Source organism: Talpa europaea (genome assembly GCF_964194135.1).
Source record: "Talpa europaea genome assembly, chromosome: 7".
NCBI lineage: Eukaryota > Metazoa > Chordata > Mammalia > Eulipotyphla > Talpidae > Talpa > Talpa europaea.
Genome location: NC_140074.1, coordinates 95,120,177 through 95,137,148, shown reverse-complemented (window position 1 = coordinate 95,137,148; position 16,972 = coordinate 95,120,177). Strand labels below are relative to the sequence as shown.

At 39.8% G+C, this 16,972-nt stretch overlaps 1 protein-coding gene across 3 annotated transcripts in view; it reads right to left on the bottom strand.

Annotated features, from left to right (window-relative positions):
• The window catches only part of DNAH9 (dynein axonemal heavy chain 9), a gene marked incomplete at its 3' end in the record, with an annotated part of 308,650 nt that overhangs the window by 274,741 nt on the left and 16,937 nt on the right, over positions 1-16,972 (bottom strand). For all 3 annotated transcript variants that reach the window (XM_084236563.1, XM_084236562.1, XM_084236564.1), the window contains exons 6-10: positions 16,599-16,832; positions 6,663-6,830; positions 4,980-5,096; positions 3,903-4,053; positions 1,132-1,246 (exon numbers count right to left, since the gene is read on the bottom strand). In XM_084236563.1, the coding sequence (XP_084092689.1) occupies positions 1,132-1,246; positions 3,903-4,053; positions 4,980-5,096; positions 6,663-6,830; positions 16,599-16,832 (785 nt within the window). The remainder of the gene's footprint in view (positions 1-1,131; positions 1,247-3,902; positions 4,054-4,979; positions 5,097-6,662; positions 6,831-16,598; positions 16,833-16,972) is intronic.

Here is a 16,972-nt window from a genome sequence, read left to right as displayed (position 1 = left end):
GATGTTCCCAAAGCATGCCTATAAATTCTTGCACTTGAGTCTTCACCCAGGGAACCAGAACTATGGCAGCTACTAAAGCAGCCCATGTTCCTAGAAGCAGCCCTGCTTCCCCTCCTCTCCCATTTCACATATTTTCTCCCACTTTGGGGTATGCTGGAGAAGATAAGAGCTCAGCTGTGTTTCTGGTCCAGCTTCCCATAGCTGCAGGATCCCCAGGCAGAGCGCTAGGCTAGGAACCCTGGGAAACAGACACTGTTTCAGCTCTTTCATCAACTCTCTCTAGGATTTCAGGCACATCACCTCACTTCTGTTTGCCTCAGTTTCTTTATCTGGAGAATAAAATACATGACTGGATCAAGAAGATGTGGTACATATACACCATGGAATATTACTCAGCAATCAAAAAAGATAAACTCATGCAATTTACAGCAACATGGATGGAGCTGGAAGGGATCATGCTCAATGAAATAAGCCAGAAAGAAAAAGAAAAATACTGGATGGTCTCATTCATAGCAGGAATTTAGAAAACCTAAATAAGGGACCAGGAAAAATACTAAGTATAATAAAGTAAAAATCAAAATCAATAAGCAAGTATAAACCAGAGACACACTACTGGGGTGGGGGGAGATTAGGGTCAAAATAAGGGGGGGTGGGAATTATATGGGCAATATAACCAAGGGGAAAATGCAAACATTGTACAAAAATGAAAAATGATGTAAAAATATATAAAATAAAATATAAAAAATAAAAACAGTAATGAAAAAATAAAGAGTTCACTCAGCCTAGAACAGATGAAGCTTTCTCCTCTCTTCTGCCATATGAAGGCACAGTAAAGAGGTCTATGTGCAAGTCAGAAAGCAGGCCTTGCTCACCAACCATTAAATCTGCCTGCAATTTGATTTTGGGTTTCTAGCCTCCATAACTGTGAGGAATATATTTTCGATGTATATAAGCTACTCAGTCTATGGGATTCTGTTTTAACAACCTGAAAGGACTAAGATACTGATCAGTTCTGGAAATGATAAGAAATGACTTTCATGCCTCAAATGAGTTGCATTTCTACAACACTTAGATTCCACAGAAGGAACAGAAGGCAAAAATGAACCTGTTTTTCAGGAATAGGATACTCACGGATGTGTGATGCGTCTGAAGTTGCTGAAGGGACCCTGGATGCGCTGCCTCAGCTCCTGTGCCCAGCGAAGACCTCCAGCCACAGTGGGCATGTTCTTGTGCACTGGAGAGAACCCTGGGGACACAGCATGTCCACACTGAAGCAAAGCTCCAGCCTCCAGTCCTGCTCAGCCGCAGGACCACCTCTGCTACTTAACCCACATTTTATCTCATCTACCTCCACATGCTACAATCTCCCTGTGCTCGCACTGAGATGGGGAGTTTGTGGAAGATCACTGCATTCAGCTAGTGTGCAAGGAAGAGTGACCCTAGAGAGAATAAACAGGGTCAAAGGACGTGGGTTCCCAGCCCAGTTCTGCCACTCACTGGCATTATGATTTTGCACCCGTGACTTTCAACCTGGCTGTTGATCAGCATCACTTTGTATTCTTCAGAAAATACTGATGGCTGGGTACCGTCCTAGCCATTCTCATTTAATAAGCCTAGGGAGGGTGGTGGGCAGTTATCTGTGCTTTTAAATTTTCAAGATGATTATAATTGTATAGGGAGGGTTGAGAAAGACCACTTAATCTCTCTGGGCCTGAGTTTTTTCATCGATAAAATGGGAATATCTTCCCTGCTTAACACCTCCAGGATTTCTGTGAGAATTCAGTAAGACTATGAATGAGACATGCCATGTGGGTTATAAAGCATTTGTCCAGAGTTAGTACAGCCTTTACTTCAGTCAAAAGAAATTTTAGGGTTTATTTGCTTATAATTAGGTCTCAAAATGTACTAATTTTGGGATTTCATTTATAAAAAAAAAATCCTAGTTTCTAGTTTTTCTGGTAAAACCAGAAGATTTGGCAACAACCAACCATCATTTTTAACTTAAAACTAGAGCTGAATAGTTGTCGCTTCCTTTAGTTTACCATAAACACCAACATTCCCTGATCTTATACTGAGCCCCAGGCCACTGCTATCATTTTCTGCTTGACCTCCATGGTAGGCAAAATTCTGAGATGATACCCAGTGAGACTTGCATATTCTGCTCCTCTTTAAGTATGGGTGAGCTTTGAATATTAATAGCTATCACTCCTGTGATGATATTATAGTATATAGGTGATCCTGACTTAATAAGGTGACCCCTTTAAAAGAATAGAGTTTCCATTGGCTGATGGCAGAAGGGGAAATAAAGGATTTAAAGCATGAGGAGTATTCAGTGTCCACTACTGCTTTGAATGGAGGTGGCTACATGGCATGGATGGGAGCAGCTTCGAGTCCCTGAGAATGCTGTCCACCCCACCCCCATCCTGGCTGGCAAACAAGCAAATGGAAAACCCAATCTTGCAACCACAAGGAAATGATCCTACCAACAAACATGAACTTGGAAGTGGATTATTCCCCAGAGACTCCAGATGAGACTATAGGCCAGCTGACAATTTGAGCTTAGCCTGGTGGTGCCACTCTGAGTTTGAAAGCTGGGCACACCACACCAGGTTCCTGACCTACAGAACTGAAAGCTAATGTTGCTTTAAGCCACTAAGCAAGTTTGTGATAATTTGTTATGTAACAATAGAAAACGAATGTGGTTTTTGATGACATTTGATCTTTTAAACCTGCATCTGACTGTGTGGAGTCATGAAGTTAGTCCAAATAAAAATGAGGCCTACAGCTTTTCTGGGGATGATTTCCCAAGTGGAAGCAATTTTTAATGACCTCACTATGAAACCCATACAGAAAAACTGGTCCCAGCACTCTGTTACTTTAAAACCTGGTAAAATTTCCCATTGCTTGAATAAGGACTTTCAGATTCCTGAATGTGGCACTCAGACTTCACTCCTTGACCCCAAGGTCCATGGTCTGATCACCCTCTAACACCTTGTTGGACTATTGGCAGGTCAATCTGTCTCAGATTCTCTTGTCTTTGCTTTGGAGATCTTTGTCTTTCTTAACTGCTGTCAATCAATCCACCCACCTTTGGGAACTCTGTCCAAAGCCACTTTCTCCATAAACTCTCCCTTGAATTTTCCAGTTGTCATTCATCTTGTTTTGTCTCCATTCTTTATAACTCAAGTCAAGCACTATGGATATTTTGCTATGTTTTACTGTTAACTCTGCACATACCTGACATGTTCCTTGAAGAACAACCTTTTAGTTTTAATTGTTCTATTCCTCAGCCTGGCCTGCCACTGCATACAGTGTCTACACAACTTCCCTGCATATAGCAAGGACTCAAGAAATATTTGTAAGCTGAATGCACTTGTGCCTGACTTTTAAATAAGGCAGAATTGCCAAAAAAAAAAAAAATTAGAGGCATCACACATTGGTGTAGTACCTCCCTTTGTCAGGCACCTTTTGGTTTCTCCCTGTAGAAGCATGGTTGCTATGGCACTGGAAGGGATGAGAAAATTTTCTCAAGCATGTAGAAATCTATTGCAGAATTGAGGTATGTTGAGTGAAGATTACTCAGTGTGGCAACATTGATCGGGAGTCAACGCAAACATTATGTTAAGGATTTAATTGAACAGACGCAGTCAAGACTTCATGGCTCTAGGTCAGCCTGCCAATTTCAGCCCAGACTTAGGAAAATACTGTTCAGAAATCCTCTACACAGTTCAAAGAACTTCATAATCACCCAAGCTGGTCTGGAATTTCAAGCACTGAAGTTGTGCTTGCTTTTCTTAGAGAATGTCATAGATCTATACTGGGCATTTAACAAATACAAGAGTAAGTAGCACCCTTCCCAATAATGGAATTCTCCTATCCAAATGAGCTGGAAACAAGCCTACCAAGTTCTGCCTCCTCCTGGACATGCTGACTGTAGAGTGTCCTCACCGCGTCCAGGTCTTCACTGAACATTTGGATGAGCATTAAATATTTATCAGATGCATCCTGTGCTACCAGTGGTCTTTCAAGGAGATTTCCTGCTATGTCTAGCAACTACAGAGAAGGTGGAAAAAGAAAAGGAAAAATGTCACAGATACAATCTTTCCAAAGTTTTATAACTCTTGTTTCCTGGTTTTTCATTTATCTATCAATGTAAGATGGTTGATGAAGCCTACCAATTTAGACTACTATGGAGTCACCCATTATAAGCTGAGGCTCCTCATATGTTTTCCAGTACATACTGGGGCATTTTCAGTGACTGGAAACTTAACTACTTCAAACTTTAAATAGTGCTGACAGACTTTTTCCCCTCTATTAAGCCAAAATCTACCTCCTTACACTGATTAGTCTAGTCTTAACTCCTTAATGTTTTATAGATTAAGTTCCTTTAGGTATAGAAGATCGACCATACTCCATTAAGTCTTCATATCTCAAAACTCAGAGAACTCTCAGTTGTCTCTCCATTTTTCTACTCATCATCCAAAATCTTGTCTTCCATCTTCCTTTTATTATCTGCTCTATATACCATATGGCAAAAACAGAAATCTCCTTATTCTAGTTACTTGTACCTGAATCCTATAGCCAATTGCCTGGTAGATGGTTTGCTCCAGTTTGAATCAACATGACAGCAGAGATTAAATAGCCAAAGCATTGCAGAGTTATGGTTTGAGGATGGTGACCACAGTAGTCATTCTCACTTTTAATGGGTACCATACTGATATGGCCCAAAAGAGAGCACTTGAGAAAAAACTCTATTGAAAAGCATAATTACATTGCTATGTTTTAAGAAAAGTATTGGTAATCAACAAGATGAACCCAGTTCTGCACACTCCTTTACCCTAGGATACCACAATAACCCTCTAGTGGACTAATGAGAACTGATATCCACAGGGAGGAAATAGTTGGAAGAGTTCCCCTTCCCTCCTCTGATGAGGATGGGGGAGAGAATCAAGCAAAGAGGTGCTTCCCACCCTACAAACCTTAAAAGCATGCTCCAATCCAGGTGCATCATCAAAAGCTTGAATAAAGATAGTCCCCAGCCTTCTGTCAAAATCCTCTACCCTCCGGTTAAATTCAGAGATGTCATTTTCAAATTCCTGAAGAGACAACACACAGATATAAGAAAAACATGGTTTTCTGAAAGCTAAACACACTTATGCTCTTTCTTACTAACCTTTGTTGCACCTGAACTCATTATACCAAGGATTTATTTTAATTTTCTAAAATAAACCTTGGCATAACTTAGTTTTTATACACAAAGAGAGCTACCCTATTCTTGCAACATTTTTTCCCTAAACATTCTAGATGAAATGTTAAGGTGAGCCAAGTGGCACCATTTTACCTACTTCTGTTCCCACTTTCCTACTTCCTAAAGTTCCTTCTTGCTCATCCACAGTGCTAGTTCATGCCATCTTGAGAGCCACTGTAGCAACAGTCCCAGCAATGGGATTATACCATCATTACCACCTACTTTCCTTCCACTCCCAAGTTAAAATCTTATTTTTTCTGGGCAACCAAACTAGCCATTAAAAGGAAAGTAAGCTAATTACATTAATAAACAATACTTCGTCTAAGTACACTTTAATTGGTTAAGACAATTGTTAGCAAAGTTCCTAAGGTTGCCAAATTTAACAAACTAAAATACAGGATTCCCGATTAAATTTAATTTTCAGATCACAATGAATAGCTTTTTTGTATTATATTTGGCAAGCCAAAATGCATCATCCTTTTTGGAATGTAGCAATTTTTAGAGAAAGTCTTTTAATAAAAATCTCTAATTTTCAGAATTATTATTTGTTCTTATTGCTCTTATAATAGTGAGGTATATTCTTATGAAAAAACAAAGTAGGGAAACATAGTATTGTTCTGTTTCTCAGGCTTAGGGTTTTATTTTGTTTTATTTTATCATAACATAGCAAACTCCTTTCCTCCATGTCCCACACCCCAGGTTTCACTAATGAAATTTTTTAGAAAGTGACGTTATCTCTGGGTTTGGTGAACAGAGGTCTCCCTGGATGTCTGAAGGTGCTCAGAGCAGATTTCCACTCTAATCTCTTTCTTCTTTTTTCCTCATATACTCTTACAAATTCCTTCATCAGTAATTCATTAATTCCTTCCTCAGAGAACACCATTCCCCATTTCTTCATAGTCTCTTGTTTGTTTGTTCTCTTGCAGGGTTAGACTCATAGGTCCCAGCGATCCTGCGGTGTCCCAGTGACAGACAATGCATCTTTTTTCAATCTGAATAATCTCTTGGTACTTTGGCACTCTGTATCATAGCACAAAAACTAGGCAACTATTTCAGTTACCCCTTCCCAAACACTAATAAAATTCTGTGCAGGGGTAACTGGCCTTCATGTAGCGGTCCCTATTCAAACCTTAATGCTTTGGATGGTGCAGGTGGCCACAACCTCTACTATCATCCCATCTTGGCATCTCTGAAACCTTGGGTATCATCAGCCCAGAGCATTCAGCAGTTAGAAAGTCCTTCCCAGATCTTTCTCCTGATACAACAAATGATTAGGGGCAGTCTTTGCTGATAAACTGTGACCGCATTGTCCAAAGAAATGCACAGGGAAAATGCAAGTAAGTACACAGACCCCACAGGCTGGAGGCATCTGAGAAAGAGACAAAGACTTCAAGATAGTTTTTATAAGCCTCACCATGATTTTGGGGTCCAAGCAGTCATAGGAGGACTCTGAGAAGACCTTGTACATCTCTAGAAATTCATCGTATATTTGCTGGACTTGCTGACTCAGGGCATTCCCTCTGATGCCACTAAACTCAAGCTTTCCCAATTTGTGGAAATCTAAAGCTGTCTTCAGAAGATCCTATAGGGACAATTCACAAAAGAGTTAGAATAATAATGATGAAAATGATAACGACAGCAGATGACATTCAAATTAGTAATGGAAAGAATTTTGTGATCTGGGGGTGGTGGTTGCTTAGGAAAATGTGAAGCCTGATTAGTTTTGTAACCTTATTATTAGATTGGGTTGGTATAAATAACTCTTGGTTAATCTCAACAACAAAGCAAAAAAAAAATACAGGCATAAAAAATTCACACAAAAAATATCAAATATATACTTCAACCTTTCTGTATTACCTAATAAATAATAAGATACAATAATAAAATTATCTATATGATTGTTAACTTGACTATCTGTTTTTTAAAAAATTAATTTCAAGTAGATCATGTTATCTGTTTTTATAATGACAGCTATCTTAGGGGATATACTAAAAAGAAAACAGATCCTCCAAATAGTCCTGAGCACAAGCCCAGAGCATGACAGCAATATTCTCAACAACCATTTCTGCTAAGCAAAGAAATTTGTGGGGTGCCAAATGTGTGTGGCCAGTTGGGTGACAGTGTACAATTACTTGACATCTTTATGTTGGGTTTTCTCAACTGTAACAGGATAATAACAGTGACAAATAAGTCAGTGCAGGCTTAGGATTTAGGCCAGTGTCCTTTACATAGTAAATATACAGAATGTATATCACTGCCACTGTTGATGATACAACTGTGTTCCAGCTGTGCTTGCAATTAAATGACAGGTAGATGACACAACCCAGAGTTTTGGAGAGGAGCCCTCCCAAGTTCATGAAAGCCACTTCAACTCCAGTATGATAGGAGCCTCCAAAACACGTCAATACAACAGACTGTATTTATTTATAATGAATTTGAGGTTTTGTCTAAAATCATAAAGCCCCCAAAACAAGACATTCTTCTCATTACAGCTTCAATTTATGTGCATGCCTCTTCAATTGGAAAGAGGAAGATAATGGTTAACTTTGTGCCATTTTAGCAAACACTCAGTGTGGACCCTTAGGAGGAGCATATTCTACCCTGATGGAGGTCAAAGGCAAGAATATGGAACACTACGACATGATGCCACTATTCCACACTATGACATGGTATCCCTCCAGGAAACTGCTGCTGCTGATGGCCACTGCTATGTGTTTACTCATCACAATAACAGAAGGCTGCTAGACTCCTTACTCCCACTGAGACATCAAGTGCAGCAGCAGTGACAGAGGCACTGGGACATCATGAGAAGTGGCTGACTTTCCTCCAGTTGCCAGGAGGCTACCTGTACAACCTGGGAAGTCATCTATGAACTGTTTTGTGTTCTGCTATGTTCAGGCATGACTGTCAGCAAACAGCTAAAGAGAATAAAGAAGAGGAAAGAACCAGCAAAGGAAAGGAAGACATACATCAAAAGCAGGGGATCCTGCTACTGATAGTGGGAAATGGGACAGTCTTTAAAAACTTTTATCTACTAGGAAGATAACAGAAATTAATTTGATTTAGATTAAGTTGACTTGAACAGCAAGTCAAATTATTCAGAAGGTACATAGTTGTAATGAGCGTTATAGGAGAAACACATTGGCGCTGTGGGATTATCATTCTTCATAATTCCACCAAAGTCAATTTCAATATTAGAAAACACTCTAATCATTTTAAAAGACAGATATATCTTGATATGTTTGATCACGTAAATGAACTAGATGATAATTTTGTTCCCCTATGTATTTGTCAGGAATATTTGAAGAGTAGTCTTGAGTGTTCACTGGAAGTTGTTTCATTTCCAGTCTAACAGGTTAATCACAGGTATAGAGAAATATTTTTTTTAATTATTCTGTTTTGGGAGAAACTCTGGTTACTGAAAGCAAAGAATATTACATTGTTTTATTTAACTTAACACATGATTGGAGACACATTTATTTGGGTCTCAATTCAAGACCTTAGACCTTTCTTTACCCCCTATCAGAAGAGTTCACCAGCCCCATGCCATCTTTATCCTATACTCTCCATCCCCTTACCCTGCATAAGCTTTCTTCAGAACACTTATCATGCTCTGGTTTATATTATTTAGCATTATATAATATTGTTTACTTTCTGTCCATCTTTCCAAATAGAGGTCCCAGAGGCACAACTTTATCAATCCCCAGCCATGCCCTGGATACTGAACAAACAGTTTGTGAGTGAATTTATGATCATTTCCTGACTTCAAACTATACTACATTGCAACAGTAATCAAAACAGTATGGTATTGGAACAAAAACAGAAACTAATACTAAAGGAGTACAACATAAAGCCAGAGATAAGCCCACACAACTATGGACAGTTAATCTATGACAGAGGAGCCGCAGTCACACAACATAGGGAACAAAGCCTCTAACATGGGGTGTTGGTAAACATGGATAGCCACTTGCAAAAAAAAAAAATGAAACTAGATTCTACTTAACTCCATCTATAAGAATTAACTCAGAATAGATTATATATATAAATTAAGATCTCTACATAAGAGCAAAAACTATAAAATACTTGAAAGCAAACATAGTGAATACCCATAGGTATCTACTACAAAGACGTATTTGGGAACTCAACTTCAATGGTAAAGAAAACCACAGGAAAAATAAACAAGTGGGACTACATCAAAAAACCATCACAAAACCAAAAAAGCAACCTATAAAATGTGAAAAAAATACCTTCACATCACACATCTAGCAAGGGGCTAATTTTCCAAAATTTACAAAGTACTAACACAATTCAATAACAAAAACCAGACAATACAATCAAAAATTGTGCAAAACCTAAATAAATAGCTTTCTAAAGCAGATATTCTATGGCCTGAAGTCATATGAAAACTTGTTCAATATCACTTATTGTAAGGAAATGAAACTCACAACTACAATGAGATATCACCTCACCTCTATCAGAATGGCCCTGATCAAAAAAAAAAAAAAAAAAAAAAGAATAGAAACAAGAAATGTGATGAGGATGTAGTGAAAAAGAAACTCACCCACTGTTGGTGCAGCCTCTTTTGAAAATGGCATAAAGATTTCTTAAGAAAATAAAAGTAGAAATTCTGTATGATCCAGCAATATGTCTATTAGGTATCTATACAAAAATATGAAAATTCTAAGATGAAAAGATTTATCTATGCCTATGTTCCTAGCACTGTATACAATGTCAAGTCATGGAACCAACCTAAGTGACCTCCAGCAAATAAATGAATGAAGTAACTTTAGAATATGAATGAATATACTCAATGGAATACTACACAGCTATTAAAAAGGTGAAATAGTGGCTTTTGGGGCAAAATGAATGGACCTTGAAGTGCTGATATTAAGTTAAATATGGCAGAGGGCCTCCCTGGTGGTGCAGCGGGTAGAGCGCAGGGCCGTGAAGCTGTCCACAGCCTCTGCAGCGCCGGTTCGATTCCCGGCTGGCCAGGGAGATACCCACATAGCGTGGTAGACCTCTCCTGTCTCACCCACTGCTCCCCTCAGCAGTGCTTTTGGTCCATCTTCCTGTTCTGCTCCCTGCTCTGTCTCTGGTGAATCCTCTTACCCTTCCATGCCTCTGGCTTATACCCCAGCTCTTGTATATATAAACAAATCTTTAAAAAAAAAATGTATTTAAAAGAGAGATAATGGCAGCTGTCATATAAATATGGCAGAAAGTGAAAAATAGATATCAAATGGTTTTACTCATCTGTGGAATAGAAATAAACCAAAAAATACATATAGGCAAAGTACAGCAGGAATAAATCTTGGATTTCATGAAAGAATTTTATGGTTACCATAGACAAAGAGAATGAGAGGAAAGGGAGTAGATGATGGAGGATGGAGGCAGATGGGCTAGTGGCAGGGTGGTTTGATGGGGGCTAAGAACATGTGTATATAAGGAGGAGCAAAAACGTAAACCCAAATTAAATTTTTTCTGAGAAAGAATTTTGATCTTTGCCCTTTGACTTAGCTCTCGCCTTTCCAGTAGAAGGTGACAGAGTGACAGAGAATCTAGAAACTACAAATACAAGAGCAATTGGTAAAACCAAGGAAAATTAGATGAGAGAAGAGAATTATAAAGCAAGGCCAAGCTGTGCCTTTGAAAGTTAGAAGAGCCTGCAGACCTTGCATCATCCTACTTCAAAGGCAGAACCAGGCAAAGGGGTGAATGGAACAAAGACTTAGATCTGGGTCAACTTGCAGGTTGGACATCTGAAATTTTTTATATTTGACCATTTTAACCTGCAGGAAATGGTAATTCCATGTATAAATTAACAAAACAGAACCATCTAATGCCTAGAAATGCTCAGCCACAGAATGGGATTCTAAGGAAACTATTGAGCACTCTGTCTCTGGATGGATTTTAGTAGAAGTTTAATGTCAGAGGTATTGCAGAAAAGATTCCTGAATCTGGTAGGAAATTGTCCTACAATTATAGAAACAGATTTATTGTAATAACCATAATTAAATCTTTGATTCTGAAATTATTTAAATGAAAGCTCCCTTCATTGTTTGTTTAGAAATCCTTACAAAATATGTAAAAGGTAAAACATAAATGCTACTTCTGCAAATTCATTTTTACTCATGGCAGTAGACTATAGGTGATATTCACTTTGCTTTATGTAAATTTCAGGGGTAGGACATAGAACCTGGTGAAAAGCATCTAGGGTCAAGGGCCAAAAGTCTCAGGTTAACACCACCCTGATCCTGCCATTTACTGTGACTTAAAGCAAGGCACAACTTTTCTAAACCTCATTTTCATAACCTGTAGTTGAAGATGCTAGTACCCCATTTGCTGGGGGATTTACCAAGTTACATGGGAAATGCCTTTGTACAACATAATAAATGACAGCCACTATAAGTAGTTTCTATACCCTGATGTCATTAGATCAGGTTGGTGGATAAGAGATGTAAAATGGCTGATATATATCTTTCTAGATGAATACCACAAAGACTGTGGGGTCTCAGGCAGTTGACTAGACTGATTGGGTCCTATTCTTATGAAAAACTATGTAACCTTTAACGGGGTAATGGGGGAGAGTTCCATTTGTGCTATGGCCTATGAGGCAGGGAATCAAAATCATGGATAATGGCAAGCACCACTAACAGCAGGCCCGCTCTTGAAGGAGAGGTCATGCTGCCCATCTTAAAGGAAATGTCTTCTGAATTCATTAAGGAAGAGCACAAAGCAGACTTTCATAGATGAAAATCTCAAAAGGTCATTGGGAAAAAGACTGTTTTCTTTACCTTTCGGAGGCACCGACCTTATACAGCTAATGGTCTTCTACGTGACCACATGCTCAGGCCTGGTTGAAAGGGAAGCCAGGCCAATTAGGCCCAAATGAAAGGAGGCAGCAGAGAGGCTGGAGATGAGGAAAAGAGCAAAGGAAATGCGGTGTATATTAGGTCAGCTTATTACCTACCTGCCTGCTAATCACCTCGCATAAAACCTCAGCAGGAAATCATTTTGTCTCCAAGTGAATCTCAGCTTTACAGCAATTTTATAATGAAAGAAATAAGAGTTTTCTCCAAGCTGCTTACTGCATTCTTTGCAAGGAAGAGGTTGCTGGCAGAAATATAAACAGAGGATCTACAGAATTGACAAAATTATGGCACAATAATGAAGCTGGTATGTGTGTGTGTACTATGTGTGAATACAGTGTAAGCATGAGTGGTGTGTGGTATATATGGTATGGTTTGTATAGTATGCATGTCTGTACTATATGTACATGTAGGCAGTACACGTGATTTTGTGTGATGTGTGTAGTGTCTGTGGTGTTTGGTATGTTGTATGTGTGTGATGTCTGTGGTATGTGTAGTATCTGTAGTATGTGTGTCAGTGCAGCAGTGTGTGTTTGTTGTTTGTGTTTTAAATATGTAGTATGTATGGTGTGTTGGTATGTAAGCAGTGTGGGTATAAGTCTGTGGTGTTTTTGTGGGTGTGCAGTATGTGTGTTATATGATGTGCATATAATACGTTTGTATATATGTAGTGCAAGTGATGTGGTATGTGTGTAGTATGTTTGTGTGTGCAGTGGTGTGTGATGTAGTCTGTGTGTGTGTGTGTGTGTGTGTGTGTGGCGAATGCTTATATGTGTATATAGGATGTGCGGAGTATACGTATGTGTGGAATATGCATACATATTCCCTTCTTATATGTGTACTATGATATGTAGTGTGTGTGTGTGTGTGTGTGTGTGTGTGTGTGTGTGTACCCACACAGGAGCACTGAGGAGAAAAGCAGCATGAGGAAAGAAATCAAGAGGCAGCTGAGTGATGCCTTTCCCTTGGATTTTTGACTATAGATTCAAATTGCAAGGATTTTATATACCTTGGAGATTTCCTTACTAAGTCATAGAATCAAATAAGGCCCTTTCATGGAATGGGAATTGTTAATTTTACCCAAATGACTCACTTAGAAAAAAAGACCTAGAAATCATGTGGTAAAAATAGAGTGCAAAGGCAGAATAAAGTGCATAAGGGCATAATAAAAACCACAAAACCAGTGTGGGACTTTCCATAGAGGAGAAGGAAGGAGAGAGGGAGGGAAACAGACCTTTTGGACTCCCAAGCCATATGCCCAGGTACAAACTGCCATTAAGCCTCTCTGAGCCCTAGGACTGTGGGCAAGTTAATTTATGCATCATGTTTAGTTGTGCTCAATTGTTAATGGAACTGTATTGAAACACAGATCTTAAGATGATTGTAAGGAACAGATTTTGGAATGAAAGAAGCTCTTAAAAACATCTTAGTTCTTTCTTTTTCTAGTCTTCTTTTCCCCATCCAAGGGTTAGTATTCTAAGAGATTACCGTGTCTTGGTTGTGAGGAGGATAGTGGTATCCTGAGAATAGAGTTACACCCCATGCACTAGACAGCTGAAAATTGCTTAACAAGATACCTCCTTCCAAGCAGCTGCCCCGCTCCCTGTCTACAACACAAATCAGAGGGCAGAAAATATGACTGAATTAAGTAGATTAAAAACCAGCCCTTCACAAAACCATTCTGGATGTGAGCATGCACAAGGGTGAATATATTGTTGTCATTTTACTAACTTCCCTTCTTGTATTTATTAATTGTAGCCAGCCACATCTCAGTAGCCACATATCTTATTAGAATGGCAAGGTGAATAAGGCTAGGTTTATGTTAATTCTTGCTGAAGAGGCACAGGCTAATCCCATTTCAAACAGGCATCGATCACAGAGATACACAGAATGTTAACTAAGGAGCTATATGAAATACACTGGGGACGATCAATAGTCTCGTGTCCTGTGGCCTTGAGCTGAGTGGGGAAGAGGCGGGGTGGGAGGCAAAGGCCAGGGGATGAGTGTGAACACATGTTTGGGAGTTGAAAAATGAAAAATGGGGGAGATAATGGGAAGATGGGGGAAGAAGCAGCCCTGAGAAAAAAGAAAATTACATAGGTGAATTCAGGGTGAACAAAGATAAGGAAAATTAAAAAAAAGAGAGGTGGGGATGGAAGACAAGTAAAAAAAGGAAGGAAGGAAAAAGTGAGGGAGGAGGGAAAAGCAGTAGAGAAAAGAAATGGTGGAGTTTGGCCTGGATGGAAAACTCAAGAGGGGAAGAAGCAGAAAAACTAAAGCATGGTGACATTCAAGTTATCCTCTAATTAAACCGCTTTTTATGCATCTATGCCCTTGGTTCAGAAAGAAAAGGCAGCCTGAGAGCGGCTATTGTGAGGGTAATGACTCCAGGGAGACTGGCAGCCATCTCGGCTTCTATTTACCAAATATACCCAGCAGATTAGGTGCCCTAATGTTAGAATAGTTGTCTATATGCAAAGTCACATCATTAGCATGTGTGCACAGGGCCTGAGGCCCCAGGCCAACAGTCATTTCCCAGCTGCTCTGCTCCCACTCTGGCTGGCCACAGGGCTGAAGGGTCTTGTAGGGTAAGTGTTTTTCAGGCTTTTGTGCCCTCCCACTATTAGGATTGCCCTGCCTGATAGGGCACCTGCATCTGTTACATTGTTGTAAGCTGTGTTGTTTACTTCTGTGGGCCATGGCCCAGTACTGATAGTGACCAAAAGAAGCAGTGGGCGGGGGGAGGGGGCGGGGGGAGGGGGCGGGGGGAGGGGGCCGGGGGGGGGGGAGACCCAGAGTGAAGACTTCCCAGGGGCTTGGCGGCCTACTGGCCTCCTGGCCCCCCCAGCACCTCTGCCTGGCATGTACCTTGTTGCTGCAATACATGTAGAAGCTCAATAAAAGCCTGAGAAAGCCACCGAAGGTGCCAGGACTCTCCTTTACCTGGTATGCTCAGATCAAAAAACCTATTCAGTGGCCTTCCCGGCACTACAGGACCATAAGGTGGTAATACAATTATTCCACATGGTCAGCCCAGGCCAACAACAGGAGTGTCTGTCACTTGTCACCTTGGTGCCTAAACCACAGTGAAGGGTTTGATGTGGAAATTGAGAGGAACAGAGTGAAGGGGGAGGAGGAGGATGTGGCCCATGAAAAGCTGTGATGGAAATGGGATCTAGAATAAAGCCAGATATCAATTATTTATGTTCTCCAAGATCATGACAATGGATTTGAAGTGTTCCTTTCATAAGATCTGGTTTTGGCTTTCTCACTTATATATTTTCTCTGTCTATGTCTTTCTTCATTTTCTTCCCCATGGTAAATTCCTAATAGTTTCAAATTCTATTTCTTCTTGTGCTCCCTACTTTCTCAGAGCCCTGCCAGGCTAAGGACCCCTCTTTCTTGCTCCTAGTAGCACACCAATTTCTCTTTTATCATGGCATTTATTATACCTCACTAATGACTGCTTACTCTGTATCTTTCTATCCCTGGATCTCTTCTGTTCTCTCTTCTCTTGCTATGCGACTACTGGTCCATGAGCTTCTTACAGATAAAACTATATTTCTGTGATCACTGTATCTCCAATGCCTAGCTCAGTACTTGGTGCACGGTGGTGCAGGCAGGGATTTTTGAACTGAAATGAACAGCTGCAACCTCATATTCTCCTATCCTCATAAACCCATGATTTTTCCCACTCTTCACAGCCTCTTCCTATCATATCCTCTCCCTTTATGGAAAATCTGTACTGCTAAAAGGTAAGACATGATTTTAATTCCTTCTTCAAGTAAGTTTTAGAATAAGTATGTATTTCCATTTTGTTATGCTCACTACCCTCCCCACAAAGTTTAATCGGCCAATATAGAGTTATAGTGTTTAAGGATCTGTTAGTCATGTTAGATTTGGAAGATGGAAATAATTAAAAGAAAAAGCCTTAAGCCTTTCCACTCTGGTCCTGACACTAACATTTACATTAACTTTTAAATAATTGAGGGGGAAACACAACTTTCAGCAAAAATCCCATTTCTTTTGCACATTCGATGGTCTTATAGTTTTCAGATTCCCCTTGAGGATGGGAAAGCAGAGACATTCAGAATAGTGACTTTATGAGCATAATCAGCTATATCCAGGTCAGTTCACTCACATTTTGTACATCAGACTTTCAAGCAAGAGTTTATCTGAAATAGGGTTTGAAGATTATGGGACATTTGAAAATAGACTAAATTAGTTGATGGATTCCTTAAGTCCTTGGGACGTCTTCCTACATGGATCTATGATTAGAATTTCCTAAACTTCTTATAAAACCGTGACATTGTGATGGTCAATATGAATACCAACCCAAATATTTATTGAATCTTCTTATGAGTTCTTTCAATCAGTTCACCATATTGGGTTAATCATTTTCATATTCTGTCTTTTGGATCTCTGGATTGCTTACTTCTGTGTGGAGCTGGGGGCTTGAGGCAAATGAAGACACTCACCTCTACTATGTGCAGTCGTCCCAGGAAGCCATCCAGTTGCACAAAGACCAAGGAAGACTGAAAATCCCACTCCTTGACTTCCTGGTTCTCTTTGAAGTAAGTATGGAGATTCTCCCTCCTGTCCTGAAAAACCTCCTTGAAGAAGTTCAAGGTACCCATCACCACATGCATCTTTCTCTGACTTTCTTCTACCTCACTTCTCAGGAGGTCTTCTGGGCTGAGATAATTAGAGGCCTAGAATGCAAACAGATCAGTGTTACTGAGCCTGGCTGCCGATACAGGACAACTGACAACTTTGCCAAAACCATCTCTGAATTGAATAATTGCCCAAGAAATATTTTCCGGAAGCATAATATAGGAAACATCTGACTTCA